This window comes from Lygodium microphyllum, chromosome 19 (genome assembly GCF_053477565.2).
Source record: "Lygodium microphyllum isolate KBCC chromosome 19, Lygodium_microphyllum_v1.1.10, whole genome shotgun sequence".
Classification (NCBI taxonomy): domain Eukaryota; kingdom Viridiplantae; phylum Streptophyta; class Polypodiopsida; order Schizaeales; family Lygodiaceae; genus Lygodium; species Lygodium microphyllum.
Genome location: NC_141153.1, coordinates 40748508 through 40763909, shown reverse-complemented (window position 1 = coordinate 40763909; position 15402 = coordinate 40748508). Strand labels below are relative to the sequence as shown.

The following is a 15402-nucleotide window of genomic DNA, read 5'->3' as shown; positions in this document are numbered from 1 at the left end:
CAAAGTTTATCCTATCCTATTTTCAATAAAGTGTTGCATACATAAATTGAAAGTACTCTTCAAGATTTTCATTTTAATATGTAGCATGCCTCGTTTGGACTAGCCCTTGGAAAGTTATTTGAGATTTTGTCTCACAAGGTTTGTTTATACAACAAGCTATCTATTGACTGCAAACACTTTTTCAAGAAGATTTAGTGGCTCAATATTCTTTTTGAAAACATTTGGATGTTGTACATTACCAAGGCTTCATTTCAGCCAAAGTCTTGATTTTTTCCAAGTATTTTTGTATCATTTGTAAGGTTATAAAATAGAGTAGTACTCTGTCATATCCATTATTTCAACCATTATAATATCTTCCCATTTTGTTTTTGAGGGCAAAAACCTTCAAGCAAGGATGCGGTGTAAGAAATTGGAAAGATTTATATGTTATATATATTTGGTAAAATAAATTCCATGTCACATTGGCTTTACTAGAAGATGTAAGAAACTTATAAATTTTTATCATTTAGTAATATTAAAAATAGTCCCTTCATCTCTCCAAATCTTGCAAGCTTTCATGGCTTTTCTTTCCTTTTCTCTCTCATTCTAGTCTTTCTCTCTCCTTGTTAGTATTTCTACCTCCTCTTTTCTCTCTCTTTTGTACTCTTCTATCTCCTCCCTAGTTTCCTTCATGATAGCAAAGTATCACCTCGATCTCCTAAAATGACATGAGGTTGGATTCTAAGACAATCTTCCTATCATGATCAACATTTCAGTCCTTCTTATTTGATCCTAATCTATAATTTTGAGAGAAACCTCTCAACTCACTAAGACCCAACAATAGGATGAATTCATTGAGGATCTACTCTCCCATTGCCCTTTTGTGATAGGATTGCTTGATTGTCTAATTACCTAGCACACTTAATTAGACACGTAAAAACAGGTTTCTTAATTAATGTGTCAGGCATAAGGTTCATTAATTGGGTAATTTAGGCACAAACACAAAGAGAAGGTCAAGCAATTTTTTGAAAATAGTAGCAACAATGCATTTACATGCACCTTTTTCAAGGTGCAACACTAGTCTTATATTTCATCCCTTACACTGGGACCTATATCCAAAGCACCTAGATACCCATGTCCAACTCCCATGGACACAATCCATAATCCATCCTTTATCTAGAATAGGGTCTTCCAATGTCCATAGATATTATGACACAAAGGTTTTTCTCTCTCCATCCTAGGCCAACATGGGATGTCCATATCCTCCCTACCACATGCGACCATAGGAGTCAATCTTGCCTTCAATGGTAGCCTTCTTACCACTTGACCTTCAGCCAATGCATTAAGTAGTGCCCTTTCAAGTCTCTTACCTTTATTAGTATATTTTTCTATTGTGTGATCATCGAGGTGATCCATGCACGCATCAAATGCTCATTTGATTGGCCTTAGAATGAGTATAGCCCTCCCCCTTAGGGGATTCTCAAGGTTCAAACAAAAACGAGGCAAACAGTCTATCTTTAAGCTAAGAAAATCATCCATTTTCCAAGCAATATGGCATATCTTAAAACGGAGAGAGAGAGAGAGAGAGAGAGAGAGAGAGAGAGAGAGAGAGAGAGAATGTGTGTGTGTGTATTTGTGAATCATGTATGCTAAAGGATGTAGACACAACATGCCATGATTGATAAGATTATTGATAGTTGTAGGACTAAGTGATATTATGAAAGTCCTATACAATATAGAACAATATTATGCTTGAACCATGGTGGACAATGAGCAATTTTTCTACAAAATCTTTTTTTGCGTAGAGTGGTACATTGCAATTTACTTTGATGCAATGCACCAATGCATAGTGTGAAATAATGTTGAATGCAATATTGTAGTTATATTTGAACAGTTAAAGTTAGATTCAAACCTCCAAGACTATCATGCATAGTAAGTGCATTGATTTTTATTCTTGTATAAATAAACTTTACAAAATAATACATTTTATATGAGTGATAATTGAATATTCTTGGAATGCATTGACAAGTTTGCATCTTGATAGCTCTCAAGCTTGATGTACTTACACAAATGAAAATTTCACATGTAACCATTTTGAAGTCAATTATATATGCCTCAAATCTGTAAGCACTAACATGTCTTTGAGGTTACATGGCATAATAATTCTCGTGTAAAAAGGGTTTGCAAAAATAAAAATTATAAAACTACAAACACCGCAATCAATTTAGTGGAATTTTGAGAGGACAGACTACGAGAGATGGGGGTGGCTATGTGACTATCGATATGCATGTAAAAGAGAGGAGGTTGCAATAGGGATGTTGGAGAGGTGTGCATAATTATAATAATACAAGTAGTCTTTATAAATATAGAGTCCAAGCTAAAGGGTGTCATGTATGCAAGAGTTTCTTTAGAGCCTCACGAGCTCTAGATTTGCCATAGTGCTAATTATAAACAAGAGGTGAAACAAATCCCCTTCTCTCACTTAGCATTCCTTTCTATGAGTTTGGTTAATTCAGTATTTTCGACCTATCCTAGATCATAAGAAATTTGCAGAGAGGAGAATGACGGTAAACAAACTATGACTATAAATCTAATCGTTTTGGCTACTTGTTATATGTAGTCGATTATATTAATGGATAGGGTTGGACATAGGTAAGAGTAGCCAGAATACCATGCAATCCACTTATCTAGACTCTTGGAAAGAACCCATATATGAAAATTTTATAAAAGGTGGTTTTGTGATGAGACAATTTGTTTTCATGTATGGCAAAAATTGTAGTGGTGATTGGGGTTAGAGTGCACCATTTGTTACATGTGAAGCATGTTGTTTGTTTTGTTTTTTGTGAGCAAAGGGAAGGAAGTTTGCTTTAGCATGGTTGTTTCTCTTTGCTCACAAAAAAATGTGAAGTGGGCAAGGCATAGCCTCGCAAGCTTCTCAATGGTGCTTACCCAATGGTCAAAACTTACATATTTAGGGTCAAAACTTCCTTTCCATGTTTCTAGATAACAATAGAGACGTAGGAATTAAGCTAGGAATTAAGCTTGAGACCTTCTAGTCATTGTGCATTCAATCTACCAATTGAGCTACACCAATTTGGTCACACACATGCACACACACTCTCTCATTGTGTCACTAACACATGCACATGCGCGCGCATGTGCACACGTGCACACACACACACACACACACACACACACACACTCTCTCTCTCTCTCTCTCTCTCTCTCTCTCTCTCTCTCTCTCTCTCTCTCTCTCTCTCTCTCTCTCTCTCTCTCTCTCTCTCTCTCTCTCTCTCTCTCTCTCTCTCTCTCTCTCTCTCTCTCTCTGTGTATGCATGTGTGTGTTTCAACAAGATAACTAGAACACAAGTGATGTAATAAAAAGAGAAATGTTTATAACATTAAACTTTTGAAGATAGATCAAACTACAAAAAGTATGATTTTGGTATTACATTTGGCCATACAAGCATCGACATCAAGCCTAGATTCACAATATGGCCAAAATGCAAAAAAAAAAAAAAAAAAGATTGAGAGGGAAGGACACCACTTGTTACCTTGCCTTCGTGTGTGTGTGTGTGTTCCCCCTATCCCAAACATTCATGTAAACATCCTAGGAAGGAGTAGATCAAACATCAATATTACTCAAGGTACTCTTGCATTTTTCTCATGTCTCTAACCTTGAGAACGACCACATCTTAATTTTGAGAAATGTACAATACTATGGTGCTGAAGTGACATGGTATGGTTTTGGTCCTTTCTACAGATGCAATGTGGACAAATAATGCTTCTTTGTTAGCATTGCCCTTCATGGCACATACTTATATAATGGTGTGGTGATAGGGTGGTGCAAATCCTAAAAAAGTTATCCATTGTTAACTTTAGTTATGTGGTCCATTTAGCCTTGAAATGTGTAGATATCTTGCTTTTTGAGAAAGAAGAGTTTAGTTTTAGAAAATTAAAGAAAAAGGTGTGCTCTCTCTCTCTCTCCCACACACACCCACATGTAGAAAAAAAGGGGTAATGCTATTGCATGAGATGGTGCACCCTTGTTTACTTGTATTATTGAGAAAACTCTAGGAATATATGGTTTTGGTCCTTTCTGTAGATGCAATGTCGACAAATAAAGCTTGTTTGTTTCCTTAGATTATCAAGAAAACTCTAGAAGTAACACAAACTCTAAATCTTTTAGGTAAAAATTTGGGAACAAGAACTTTAAGTTGAACAAAGATACTTAAAATGTGAAGTTGTTTGAATGCTCTATGGAGTCAATAATGGTTGTTCAATGTGCCAAAATCCATTAAAATTATTTGAAGGTTTTCAAATAATTTAGCAAGAGTGCTTGCAATTGAAGGTTCAAAGTATGCCATAATCAACTTAAGAAATTGAGTGTTTTGTATGTCACAGGGTGTTTTACCCTTTTTTGATAACCCAAAAGCACCCAAGTGGTTCAACTATACATCTTACTTGTTAGAAATATCGATACATTATTCACATTAAAAGTCCATGATTTCCATGCATATCTTAAAGATTTGAGCTGATACTTCAATTCAATAGGTGAACTTTTGGGACTAGTCAAAAACATTGATTTTTTGGGACCATGTAGGAATATTTTGTGCCAGATAATGAATCTTCAAAATTGCACCAATAGACTTTCAAGGTGTTGGAACTTTCACTATTGTTGAAGAAGTCTCCTAATAGACATGTGATGATCTCATGAGAAGTGTCATTTGTGAGCCTTTTTGTATAATTTGTCCTCACCATGTTTGGACAATGGGTTTAATGTAATGCTTTAGGTAAGATATGTGGGCCGCACATGCGGATTTGTTCAATTCAATTTGTGCTTAGGTCATGATGTTTGTCTTGTAGATTTGGAGATTTACAAGAGAACCTTCGAAAAGGTATTGTGTTTTGAGATTTAATTGAAAGTGAAAATTTGGACATGAAGGTGATTATCTCCGCTAAGCCAATTGAGTAGCTTGAGGTAGTCTCATAACATTAGTGCTTTAGCATGGTGAATGTCACAAATCAACTAATCAAGAACTATAGCCAAATGCAAGACCAAAAATCAATCCCTGGGCACATGCGCTTCAAATGTCCATTGAAACAATAAAAAGAATCTCATCTATCATGCAATTGCATAAATTTGAGCATGATGCAGCTTTATATGAGTTAGTGGAGAATGATGTTGCAGAACACTTTAAGATATTGGAACTCCAAGACGTATTGGTGGTCATTATACTTTTACATGAAATTTGCAAAAGGAACATGAAAGTATGTAAATACTCCATCTTCGCACTTGACCATCATGCAATAGTAGTCTAATATCATTGTTGGCTAGAATGTATTGGTGAGTGTTTGATGGTCAAAAGTTCATAGTGCTAGTATATTTGTAGAGAGTTGGATTATTTGGTAAGATGAGTGGCATGAGAAGAAAGGTTACAATTGTTACGTTGAGAAGCCAAAAAAAAGTACAAAATATGTAGTTTAAATGTAGCCTACGGTTGGTGTAAAGATGCATGATGGGGTATTATCGCGTTCAAAAGTGTGAACATGTTCACATGTGATTTTGGTTCATGCTACTTTCACTAAATGCAAGTTAATTGTTTTCTCTTTGGAGTTGCTGAAATAGAAGTTAATCTAGGTCAACAAGTAAGTTGTGGATGAGATCTTCCCATTTTATTACTTTAGAATGTAGTGCTAAGACACCACACTACATGATAGTGAAGTATGGTTGCAAAGGTAGTTGTTTGAAATGACACTTATTGTGCATTCTCATTCCAATTCATGCAATCTATTTTCAAGTACAACATGCTTTTCACTTTGGAGTGGCAAAGTTATATTTATGCCTTTGTATGTCACAATTTTTACTTTGGAGTGGTGAAGTTATATTTGTGCATTTGTATATTAAGGCAAGCCATTTATGCACATGTTCATAAGAAAGATCCACACAATATTTTGTTGGCTATAAATGACAAGATTGCTGTTAAATCATGAAGTCACAAGTTAGTATATAGAAGGGAGATGGAGGATTGCTCTGTGCAATCTTCCATGTTAGCATTAGAACAATGTTGGTGCAACCTTCAATGTTAGTGTATAAAACATAGAACAACAACGTGCTATCATGCACCTTCGAGGTGTAGGAATTGGGAGCAAGGAGCACACTCCATAGTTTTTGAGAACATTGATGATGTGTAGCTATTCTTGCCCATGAACACTAGGGCATGAGGAATGGTTGGTGGAGTTTAGATGTAAAGCTTTGAATTGGATGTTGTCATGCCATTGCTTAGGATGTGGGGTAAAGTGCCACATTGGTTGTGAAGAAACTTGGATGTATGCTTGTGGAGGTTGTAATGTAGGCAATGTTGGGAATTGTAGTGGCCAACAATGCAAGTGAAAAACTTTATTCTCAACCACTAAACAAGGGCCAGTTTCTAAAGTTATCTAAACTTTTTGCTCAAAATTTACATAAAATGTTGGTTTATAAAGAAATTCTTGAAAGTTGCACCTTATATTGAGGACATGAAACAACAATCCTCATCATGGCTTAAGCATTTTTTGGTACAAATTTCTATTTCTGCTATGCTGATTTTGGTCGTTGATAAGAGAAAGAATCAAGTCCTTACAAAAAGGGAAAAAAAAAGGAACGATATTGCAAAGTCATAGATAACTAGGGGTAAATTTCTTCTCAAAAACACCTTTGCATTACTATAACATGGCCTTACCAACGATGCTAAAAACATTGGAGCCTGTATACTTAAAATTCTAGCTTGCAGAAATACATGCCAGTTTGTGTACACAAGAAGTTTTCCCCACTATAATTTCTGCCTAGTGAATTATGACAACATCACAAGCTTCTATGAGGGAGGCGTGCCATACCTAGCTAGATGCGGTTTGGGCCTGGGGGGGCTGCTATGAGGGAGGCGCTCCATACCTAGCTAGGTGGGGACACAAGAGCTCCCTCTGCTTGCCAATCCTTGTAGAAGCTCATGATGGCGAACACTGTAGGGAAAAACAGAGGAAAATAGCCTTTTTTCCCCACATGGGAAAACTATCAAAAGACTTCGTGAACGAGGTATGCACCACGGTAGACGTCGACTGCGCGTGAACGTAAGGTATTGATAGTCAAAAGGCAAGTCATTGCGTCCGAAACGGCATCGTAGGAGACTGGAGTTCACAGTGGAGAATATACCCTGTTTAGGCTCGATGCTCAGTCAGGATCTGACGTGGCGCGTGCTGATTGGAGGATGTATGGACAGCTAGGCTGTGTTAATGAGAACGTTCGCCTCTCTCTCTCTCTCTCTCTCTCTCTCCCCCCTTATTTTGGCTGTAACGATGGAAGAAAAGAAGGGAGTAAGGAAGAAGACGAAGAAGAGAGGAGACAGAAGAACGCCGACCTCCTAGGGTTTCTCCTTCCTATATGCTCCTTCGATCGCCTTCCACCAGCGGATTCCTCCGCAGACAACCTCTCGACCGCACCTTTGATCAGTAGCTCCCCCAGGCGCTCGCTCCTGCAGCAGGTCCGTCTCAATACCTCGCGCCATACAAGGCTGTTTCCTTAAGGCACTTCTCCTCGGACTTCTCCTTATCGCAGCTCCTTTTCTCCTTAATGGTTGGAAACAGTGCGATCGTTGCCGATCTTTCTATCGCTTGTTAACAGATCCTTTCTCAGAGATCCGCCATCTCGTGATAGCTTGTTCGCTCTATTTCAGTGTTTTCGCAACAGTACTCTTAAAGGAAATTCGTGAACCCTGCTGTTGCTGCTTGCTTCTCAGCGACATGTCGGTTGCATTAGAATCAATGTTTAGAAGTTACCGTTAAAGATGTTTCTGGCTTTCAAATTTACCGTTTAAGACAGTTCTGGCAGCAGTTATATGCTTGATGGCATTTGCTACATCGTTAAGAGGCAATCTTTCTTTGCTTGAGCAAGTTAAAGCCTCCAAACAATGCTCGTGCTACGTTTCACGAAACTATGTCTAAAACCTTTGTATTACATTATGTTTCGTCTCTGCAGAATTCTTCAGTCGTCGACTTTGTTATATAAATGCATGACGTTTTCATCATAGACATTACAGGCTTGCTGTAGTTTTGTAACACATAGCATTGGTTGTTTCAATACCAAATGGAGTATCTCATAAGTTCATTCTCACATTAATCAAACTTGTGAGATCCTAGCCATGTGTTAAATCTGCCAACTACAGAAAAGAATATATGCTAAGAATCAGTTATTTGCATCCAGAGTAACTATTCTTCATTACTTAAGGCTTCAACTCTCAAATGGTGGCAGTGCATACACTGACACTCTTTCACATGCGACAGTAAGGGTGTATGTAATTTATGTCCTGTTTTCCATGATGCAGAGTAGAGGCTGCAAAGGAAGCTGCACTTTGTATGCTTGTCATATTAGAATGCTTGCAACTGGTAAACCTTACATTGAGAGGCTAGGTGGAGACCTACGAACCTTGGAGATGAAGGCAAAAGAGCAGCAGGAAGCATTAGATAATTTAATAAGGCAAAGTCTCACGGGTGACACAATTTTTACAATCAATAGACCTGAGAGCTCTGTCCAATTATTTCATTGGCCTGATGCAACTGATCAGCAAAAGACGAGCAAAGGTTCTAGGCGGCAGGAAGAGGGGCCTGGAAGTGAGTCCAAGGGCTCGAACCACAAAGTGGGAAATCTGTTTTCAAGAGGTGCTCAAACTGCAGGATTCAAGTTTCCAGAAACAGTGGTGGCATTTACACAAGCAGCAAGAGGTACACTTTGGTTACCTTCATCAGTTGACCCTTGCAGGTCACATTTTCTTTTGTAACTTTTAGTTTCTTGTTGCAGATGTGCCGATATGGTGGCCTATCATATCCAATAGAATCCAAGTACGCAAGTGTGAAAAGTGTTCACAGGAGTTTCTTTCACCTCTCAATTACCGAAGGCACATACGGGCAATGCATCGCCGCCCTTTAAGTGGGGACAAGGTGATGCGGCAAGCGGGTGCTGTTTGCTGTGGGCTCTAGATCTCACTGGTTTTTCTTGGATTTTAGCATACTATTACCTTTCTCATTTCTATTGTCTTTTTGAGCAGGATGATGTGAAGAAAAAGCAGCAGCAGATTGCAGTTTTTTGGGACAAGGTAGGGCATGCTTCACCTCACAATTTACTGACATGGTGATTTTTTGAACTCCCAATTCTTACAATTACGTTCTCTGGGTTGTTCAGCTAACTTCTGAGAAAGCTGATGAGATTCTGTCGTGCAAAACCATGTCTTTTGGGGTAACATTGTATTTTTCCCTTTTTTGCTGGTTGAGAATTTGATGTTTATAGCACTATTCCATTCCTCTTGGTTGCAAATTTTTGCATCTCTTCACATTTGGTAGTTCTTTTGGTCATATTTTCAGGATCTCTCTGCAGATTCTGTAGTTCAAAGCCTTTCAGCTCATTTGAAGCAGCCTGGCAAACTGGCTTCATCTCAGTCACACGTAGCGCAAGCACTTCTTGTAAGGGATATTCTCGGACTTTCAATCCAGTTCTTCTCCAGTGTTGATGCCTAAATTTATTTTCTACTTATGGTGAATGGTGCCAGGATATAGTACAAAACAAGCCGTCTACATTTCCCCTGCAATCAGAAAAGTTGTTCCAGATTCTTGATGAAGCAAGTGAGAAGAATCTGCTTTGTTGCCTAAACTCTCCTTCATTGCAGCGGAGTATATTTGATGGGGAACCAGGAAGGTTTGGGATGGAACCAAATAATCTTGTTGCTTCTTTGGGATTTCTTCTAGAGCTCAGACTAGTAAGTTTATTGAATCCATTACCATTGTTGACATGTAGGCTTGCATTTACTGCACGGCTTCTCAGGATCTATCTAATATTTGCACCTTAATGTTTGATCAGGTGCAAATGTGGATGGATGACAAGGATGCTGAAGCATTGCAATATCAAAGAGAACTTGTTGAAGAAGAAGAAGCTGCTCAGAAAAAGTAATAGTTGATAATACTGCTTACAGCTGTATTTGTAGGTTGTTTCCATGAGATGTTAATACCTTTACTTAAGATTCACTATGTGATTTGCATGTCTACATCCTAAATGTTAAATATTAAAATGTGCTTGAAGAGTAGGGCTACCTTCTTGCTGTTTCAGTGACACTTTTGAGTTCTGTCTTGACTGGATTTCATCTATGATCACTGCCTGAAGGCTAAGAAGATTGCTTAAGTTGCAAGTGAGCTTGAACCGGATATAAATTTTTGGTCTTGTTATATCTTTACTGTCTTTCGTGGTGGTTCAGGCGGGAACAACTTCAGGAAAGAAGACGACAGAAGAAATTGAGGCAGAAGGAGTTGAAGGATAGAGAAAAGAAAGATAATGATCTTGGATTTTCTGCAGCAGAGAATGGAGAACTTGAAGGTGATGCGTTTTCAGCCGTGGTGCAGGCACAGCTTAGTTTAAAAGACCTTTCTACACATGACGAGATACAGTCTGTAGCTGTTAACAGTTCAGCCACATTATTTAGCCGAAGAAATGATTTGGACTCGATTGCCAGTCAACAGAAAGTCCATCCAGGGTCACTATTGTTAAATCATCAAGTTGTTTCCAGAGACCATGCCCTGGAGAGTCAGACTGATTTTCCTTACCAATCTAGAAAGCAAGAAATTTCTAACAAGCATGTGGCACTAAAAGAAAGATCCCTTTCTGAGTGCAGCATTCAAGTACTGGGAGATTGGAGGGGGAATACATCAAGAGATGTCTCTGAAGATTTCTGCTTTGAGAGGCAGCAAAGTGGTTCTGAAAGGTGCTCCGACAATCATGTGCATGGAAATCAGAATGTCTCTATAAAAGGTTACAGTGCTTTTGGAAGGTCTTCTTCAGACTCTATGGTTGCTTCTACTGGTAGTAAGCATGTACTTTATCAGGAGAAATATTCAGGCTCCAAATGGCCTGCTTCTAGCGTAGGAAGCCATTCTTTTTGGACAAGAAAATCATCTCAAAGATCTCATTCAGTCGGCCAAGTGCTTGAAAACATCAAGGTCAATGATGCGGAGGTTCGGCATTTAGACGACGAACAGTGCTCTTCTTCTGCAGTTAAAGAAGACATTTTCAATTCTGTGGCAGAAGAGTTGTCAGGTGCACTGGTGATTGGATCTGTTACAGTACCGCTTACAGATACCTGGGCAACTGGGTCTAGTTTAGATCATATCGAGAATAAATGTGGACTAGAAAGTAGAAACATATTCAGAAAGAGTACAATATGTGTTATCGAAAAGGTAAAAGATGTTTCGATAGGAGATAACAAACATGGCCTGGACATGGCAACAAATGATGCCTCATCTGGAGCAGGAGACGTTGTGTGTATTCAGCCAGAAATCAGAGGGGAAAGCATTGAAGAAACTGGTGGCAGTCATCAGCTTACATTGACAGAAAAGCATGATTTAATCAAAGAAATGCTTCCATTGGGTGCAAGGGCATGTAATAGTGCTGCTGCTTGTATCGAGACTGATAGGGCGAGCAGAAAGGACATTCTTAAGGAAGGGAATCCCACGAGTTATGCAGATACTGATTATTATGACACTCTGTGCAAGACAAATGTAAGAACCTCTAGTGGAGTTCCAGGCAATTCTTTCAATGCAGGTAACCTTCCGGAAATAAAGTACCAAGAGGCAGCAGGAGGTGATATTATTGTAGAAACATCTGCTAAAGGGTTTTCCTGCCTGCAAACTTGTGACCTACTCTTTCTCCTCACTCAACGTAAGTCAATGCAGCTGCTTGTGACTTCACTGATACATACATCTCATAACGACTTACTAAACTTTTTTTTGGCATGTGTCTCTCAGGCTGGAAAATTGCCGTTTCATCTAGTGAGGCTGTTGATCCGACTGCTGCTTGTTGATTCATCAAACCGGACATTTTGATGAGGAAGACGAGAGCTAGGACCACAATCTAGTGGTTTGGCATTATGGGACGCACCCCATGCACACTCCTCATGACTAGCTCCCAACTTTTTCAGCTTTAGTGGACAACTCTGTCATCAAGCACATCACTTGACATTATCCAGTAGAGTCAAATAGCTTGGTCAAAGGGTCTCAGGGGCAAAGCTTGGGAAGATGAGAGTTGATGGCCTTCAAGGCCATGAGGAAGTTATCTGCTTACTTGAGTTTACCACAGAATTCATAGTTTCAAAACTTGCAATTTGGTTCATTCCAAGGAACATTACAGATTCACGGGATGTCAGGTTGAACGAGCCATTGAAGTACTACAGCATTCTTTTTGTTCAAGTTGCCTTACAGAATTAGTTGGCACCATTTTACACAGTTTTATTAGGTCTTTGAGCAGTTTTTTGGAAACCTGCAGGGCTGTGGAACATTAACTAAAAATATACGAGGCACTGCTGAAAAACAGCATATGCTTTTTTGATGCATGGTATGAGATATACCATGTATAGAGTCTTACACACTAGATCAAGGTGTCACATTGGCTCCTTTCAAGAATTATACAGTAGTAATTGTGGCGGCTTGTACATATGAAGAAAGCAGAGAGGGCCCATAATCTGGGTTAATGGGAAATCGTATTCATTTTGGGAAGAACATTCAGGAAAAAGGGGATAAAGAAGCTACATTCTGCTATATGTGCCTGGAAGCAGGATATCAGACTTTGTATCAAAACCTCACGTACATAATAAATTTATATCACAGAATCTCTACGTTGCACTATGCTGAATCATGATGAGAATTTCTGCAGTCTCTTTATGAAGCTTAGTGCAGCCTGGTTATCTTCGTTGTGTATGCTTAATAAGCAGCAGCTCGTAGCTCATACAATGTATTCTACACGTAAGTTTTTGCGGGTCTACTCTTCCCTGAAACAAAGCAAATTAGTTTTTGCCAGAAATTATGTGCTTCCATCCAGTTCCAGATTATTACAGGGGGAAGACCATAAATCTGATCTAGAAGAAATTATTCCAGGTAAGCTTGAAGTGGTAAAAGATGGTATTGGTCCACTTTTTCATATAGGTCAAGGTGCCATCAATCGTTGAATCACTTGGAATAAAAAGAAGAGTCTATTGGAACTAGCCATGAACTTTTGGTTAAAAGGCCAAAGATGGATCTTGTTAAGCACACACTTAATGAGGTGACTTGCAACATAAATTTTCCATAACTAATATGGTGAGATCCAATTCTACTTCCTAGTTGTTAAACATCTTTTTTCAACTTGTGAGTTTTGTACAAATCAATTTGGGCATGCCATTTTTTAAACCAAATTATAACTAGGTTAGATTTGATTCACACCCAATAGTATTTTTGAACTTGAAGTCCCTCCATTTAACCTTCTTTGTCAAGCAAGGAATATGTTCATGGTGAATAGGCTTCCAATGAATATGCATTGGGCTAAATATAATATGTTGCTTAGTTTCTTCTATTCAAACAAAATTCCATAAGGTGAAATGTGGCTTTGTTGCTAGGCTTGTGATTCAAGTGATTTAAGATTCATAACACCTATTTTGTAGTTGGTCAACTTTTCTTTGTCAATTATTCCTAGTCCACTTAGGGTTTGTGTAGACCTCCAATGAAATTTTGACCAATCCTCTAGCTTGGCCACAAGGAGTTTTTGAAGAGTGTTAAAATGCCCACTTTGTACATTGCTTTCAAATAACGATTTACGAAGGGGATATGAATGACTAAATGGCAAATGCTCTTCCTACTAAAAAATGAGCTTTGGAAGCCTTCTAACTTTGACACCTTTGTTGGGCATTTACTAAATCGTATTTAGACTCTTGGGCCATCCACTTTGTAAATTTCATCCCAGTGCACTTTTTGAAGGTTATTTTTAATTTTCAAGTAGTGTCTGATGATATGGGCAAGGAAACCATGAAGAGTCCTTAAAGGATTATTAGTATCAAAGCAAGTTTTTTATTTAGGGATAAATATGTGCTTTTCTATGAAAAACTCACACACTTTGGGTTTATGAGGTTTTTGTACTTCAAAGGTAGGTGCCATTACTAAAAGGCAAAAGACTTGCCCTGCCTCTATCTCTTTGCACCAAAAAGAAACCTCATAAGATAGATTAAATTTTTATCCTTTTAAGACAAAAGCTCTACATGAGATTTGAATCTCATAACAAAAGGAGGCCTAAGTTTATTCCATCATATGTAAACCACTACAAGGAGGATTATGATGCAAGGGGATCCCTATATAATGGATTGGCACAAATGAATTGGTTTGTAAGCTTCCCATGCTTATTCCAAAGGTAGGATAATGTAGGATTCATAATTCAACTTTAGTTACTTGGCTCTTGAGTTCAAATTGTATTTTCCCTACAATTTATAGTAGAGGTAACTTCTTTTTTCCATTGGCCAAGTTTACTACCAATTTCTTGTTTCCCTTGATTATAGATGCAATCTTCTAATTGTGTGTGTTTGGTGCAAGAAAAGAATGAGTCCTTCCATAATCAATCAAAATTTTTAATGACTTACCCTTAAAGTTGTTAGAGTTTGAATGATAGAGCATTATCATACCACTATGTTATTTTCAACAGTAGCATGTATGGATTCTCTTTCAATTTCTTCACCTAGGTGCATTCTTCGTGTTGATCTGTAATTGTGTTTATCCAAAGCTTTGGTTGCTCTTTCATGTCCATAGCCTTGGTTGTTACCATTTCCATAGCCTCTTCTGATTATTGGATCATGGTTCCGAGGAAGATTTGGCCAATTAGCTTTTAGATGTCCAGTACTTCCACATTGGTAGCACTGCCCATTGTGTAACCCACTTGGTCCATGAGTAATGGAATTAGCTTGACTATTTCCTCTAGCATGTTTCATATTAGCTCCACAATTTGAATAGTTCCTTTCGTAGTTGCTATTCATAAGGTGGTTCCTTTGACCATTCTGAGCAATTTGTTTGGCTATGGGCTTTGCTCACATTAGGGTCCGAAAGGGTCCCTGATCTCATTGATTCGAGGCGAGTATCCAAAGGTGGATTTTATCCTTAGCAAGATCTTGCAATCTATTGAGTTGCCATCATCGAGGATGCATGCTTGCAAAGATTCAAAAACTTTGAGTAATACCCTTCCAAGGTCAAGTTGACAAAGGCTATATAATTTATTCATCTTGATGGATTTGAAAGATGGGGGAAGATATGACCCCTTCACTACTTTAATTTAATCCCAGGTTTGGGAAGCTTTAGTTATTCCCTTATCTCCATACCATTGTTTCCACCATAGTTTATCAGTGAGATGAAGATGTGTACTCATGGATTGATGAGCAATGACATTTTCTATAGCCAAAAAGTAATCATCTGTTACTTCAATTTGGACGTTTGCGTCTTGCTCTACCTTGGACCCTTCTCCATTAAACTTGGGTGGCAAAGTTTGGTTTAGAAGCAATTTTTTCTATTGTAGGTCCTTGTAAGCATCATCAATCTTTATTAGGTAAATTTGATTGACACACA

The 15402-nt window shown here is 38.3% G+C and overlaps 1 protein-coding gene across 1 annotated transcript; it reads left to right on the top strand.

The window, feature by feature from the left end:
- Nucleotides 1-7284: 7284 nt before the first annotated feature.
- LOC148019783 (uncharacterized) lies at nucleotides 7285-13141 on the top strand. Its single transcript, XM_087699947.1, has 10 exons — nucleotides 7285-7496; nucleotides 8337-8733; nucleotides 8810-8949; nucleotides 9057-9104; nucleotides 9191-9244; nucleotides 9370-9468; nucleotides 9555-9761; nucleotides 9863-9948; nucleotides 10254-11710; nucleotides 11797-13141. The coding sequence occupies exons 2-10, from the start codon at nucleotides 8385-8387 to the stop codon at nucleotides 11850-11852; spliced, it is 2496 nt and encodes an 831-aa protein (XP_087556073.1). The 5' UTR covers nucleotides 7285-7496; nucleotides 8337-8384; the 3' UTR covers nucleotides 11853-13141.
- Nucleotides 13142-15402: the final 2261 nt, after the last annotated feature.